At 40.3% G+C, this 3,438-nt stretch overlaps 1 protein-coding gene across 1 annotated transcript in view; it reads left to right on the top strand.

The window, feature by feature from the left end:
• LOC137997517 (methylenetetrahydrofolate reductase (NADPH)-like) overlaps window positions 1-1,734 on the top strand; it is a 16,469-nt gene extending 14,735 nt beyond the window's left edge. Inside the window, exon 9 of the mRNA XM_068843564.1 lies at window positions 915-1,734. Within this exon, the coding sequence (XP_068699665.1) occupies window positions 915-1,127 (213 nt within the window). The 3' untranslated portion in view covers window positions 1,128-1,734. The remainder of the gene's footprint in view (window positions 1-914) is intronic.
• The last annotated feature ends 1,704 nt before the right edge of the window (window positions 1,735-3,438 follow it).

The following is a 3,438-nucleotide window of genomic DNA, read 5'->3' as shown; positions in this document are numbered from 1 at the left end:
TTGACCACAATTTACTTACTTCCCTGGTAACTTTCCAATAAGGTTTGTTGTTACCATGATGCTTGCCCTTCAGAATTACAGGCATTGTTGTCGCAACTCCCAGCCAGCGTACTGGGGGTTGACTGGCCAGTTGCCTGCCACCTTTGATTTTCCAGTGAATTTTGTGTCGCACAAAGTGAAGTTCACATGTGAGGATATTGATGTTGTCATGATTACCGACATATCAGCCAATATTATTAGTGCATCCTGTTCGTCCTGCGGCTGTTGGTGTCATTTTGATAAGTGAATAGGGAATATTTGTTACAGTGCAAAGCGCCTTACCGTGGGAACCCAACGAACTATCACATTTGACAACTAAGTGTAGATACGTCAACTCGACAACCCGGAATAAACGGAACTTCTGAAAACGTAGTCCTGTTTTCCCGTTGGAAACTTTCCGATAGAAATGTGTGTTCCATTTACAACTTTTGAAAGGTCTTACCACTTCCAGGCTATTCACGGCCACATGTTTAAATTTTGGCGCGTAAAATCGCAATCACTGGGCGGCGAACGGACCTGAGTTAAACGGAACACGTTTTTCACCCGATGGAAATTTCCATCGAAATTTCCGGAAATTTTTTGTAAATGGTAAACAACCTTGGTTTCACTGGATAGCACTATCCATCGTTTGAACAACCGGTGCCAGGTGATTTGTTTTTCCAGTGCTTTTGAAGTGAGTAAAAAAACTGATATGTATCAGATTGGATTTTAATTGTCGATGTCCCGTGCTGATACGATATCTCGCGCTCGTTTGCTGCATCATAGTTAGTAGAGGCTGCACTCACTCGTTAGAGATTATTGCACTGCACTGCACTGTAATATTAATTCCCCTATATACTTCAATCAGAAAGTATAACTACTGTTCTTTTATTTAGGACGAGGCATTTGATCTTTGGCATCAACGCTGGGGAAAACTGTACCCAGAAGGCTCAACGTCAAGGCTGATCATTGACGGCATCAGTGAAAACTACTATCTTGTCAATCTCGTGGACAATGACTTCGTCAAAGGGAACTGCTTGTGGGAAACACTTGAGAAAACAGTTCATTTGAGGGAGGTGCGACAAAACAACTTGGCAGTTGAAGCGTGATTTAACTCAAGGCCACCAAGTGCACTTTTGAGGAACACTTCACATTCCAGCGTGGATGAGGACAATCCACTTACTATGGTTTAATAATTTGTATTGTTGCTCCACAGAGTCAGGAAATGCATGTGTGGAATTATCGATGAAGTAAAGTCAGCGAAATGGTGGCAACTGAATTTAATCTTTCTTGAAGACTGTTGATCTCCTGCAATGGCGGGATCCAGAAGCCAGCTGTCTTGTCAACGATATTCCGGCAGATTGGAATCAAAAAGACACTAAATGGTGCTTAAGTAGTTTGGTTGGACCTTTTGAAGACTAACCCAATTGATGATGTACTACCTTAAATTGACAATGAAATAAAAATGTTCATTGCACAGGCTGCATTGTATATCAAGTTCAGAGGATTATAAAATAACACAGATGGTTTTATTACGTGTCAAAGATTATTACGCTATTTATATTAGTATCTGTTACCAGGTCTTCGCAGAAATGTTTTCGAATGCCTGGTTATTTAACTCCTTATCGCATTTAGTCGAATAGTTCTTTTATACTTGTATATGTATGAAATTTGACACTGGTTTCCAAGGTTTTCCATAAAGAGCTTTAAAAATAACTTAATTCACACTAGTTTATTAATACGGGATTTGGGTGAGGTAAAATCAATTAGCATGCAAATGTGCGATATACCATCTTTAAAATGAGAGGAGAATGACCAATGAATTGTGGTATGTGTATTAGTTTTTTTCGTATCTAGAGCGGTTTTCAATTGAGTGTGGAAAGTAATTAGCGAATTTGCTTTGGTTTTGCATTACTTCACTCAGTGATTGGTTCAAAGTTCTCGCGCCACTTTTTCAACCGATCAGAAGTGAAACCAAAACCAATCGTGGCTCGCGCGTGCACATTTTCCAGAGCTTTGTGTCGACTACGTGTAATTTGCCCCAGTTTTGATTGGTCTACTGGACTGTCTCCGTTTCTTTCGATTGGCCAAAGTAATTGCTTTGGTTTTGGTTTTAGAAACTCGATTGAAACCCGCTCTAAACTTAAACAGAGCCGCAGGAGGGAGTGTCCTTGTAACCTGACTACTGCCGTTTTAATTGGTTGTTGCTAAATTATTCGTGAATTCTACAACTTTATATGAAATACTGCTCTTTGACTATAGGTACATTTGTCCCCACTCCCCCCAAATCATATTAAGCTTTTTTACTTGCCCGTGCAAGCATGCTCAAATTTCAGGAGACGAATTAAAGAAATCAGACTCCCGCTACGCAGTAGTCCGATTTTGTTAATCACTCGTATGATTACAGACCGAATTAGACTCCACTCAGTCCTATTATCATTATTAATTGTTCGACACGAGTCACTATTATCAATTAATCGTAACCATTATAAAATTTGCCTACAAGCAAGCTCTCTTTCTGGCTCTCTGCACCCCGAGAGAAATTGCGCGCAGCTGCAGGCTATTCAACAATTTACTAAAATCAGGCGATATTCCACAAGATTGTGCAGGATAATTTTTATTATTCAACACAATGATGACAAAGCACAATTTTCTACGTTTATTGGGGGAAAAAAAGCTGGAAAAACTACCATTTTTCTGGGCGACACAAAATTACGCATACCGCAGGATATCTGTTCAGTACGCGCTATTACCATATTTGGACATTGTCACAATGTGTTGAATAATAATATAAATCAAGAGATAATGAGAGTTTGGTGCGCTACTTTCTCGACACCGTGGAGGCACTGCTTGAAGCGGTCGGAAAACCTGGCTGAGTTACCGGGCCTATTGATGACGATAATCTCACTTATGTCCAGAAATGGCCGTACATCTAATTTCGTGCATTTCTGGACATATCTGTAGCAGAACGCGGTGCAGCCGCGCTGCTATTGCATAAGTACGGTCCCTTTAGGATTGTAAAGGTCGCCACATTTCAATAATGGTTTGGTTTTACTAGCGTAGGCAAGTAGTTTATTAGAGCAGTTTTCAAAAGAATGTTTAAAGTAATTACGCGATTGCAGTTGCTACGCTTAGTAATTGGGTTAAAATTCTCGCGCCAGTTTACCAACCATTGAGAAGGAAAACCAAAACCAATCGCGATGTGCACGCGCGATTAATCCCGCGGTTTAAGCATAGTTAATTAGAACTTTCAAGGGCGAGAACAATGTTGTTGCAATCGATGTTGAATTGACCGTGACCCTGCACAATCTTTTGTTTTCGCTTCGTACGGGTTCGCAAATTAGTTGCGCATAGTTTAGCGTGTGATTGACGTATTCTGGAATGGGAATACATGGAATATAAGTTAGAAATCGTTCATTT

The sequence above is a fragment of the Montipora foliosa genome, chromosome 3, assembly GCF_036669935.1.
Source record: "Montipora foliosa isolate CH-2021 chromosome 3, ASM3666993v2, whole genome shotgun sequence".
Lineage (NCBI taxonomy): Eukaryota > Metazoa > Cnidaria > Anthozoa > Scleractinia > Acroporidae > Montipora > Montipora foliosa.
Note: the sequence above shows the minus strand (reverse complement) of the source record. Positions and strands in the feature narration are given on the sequence as shown.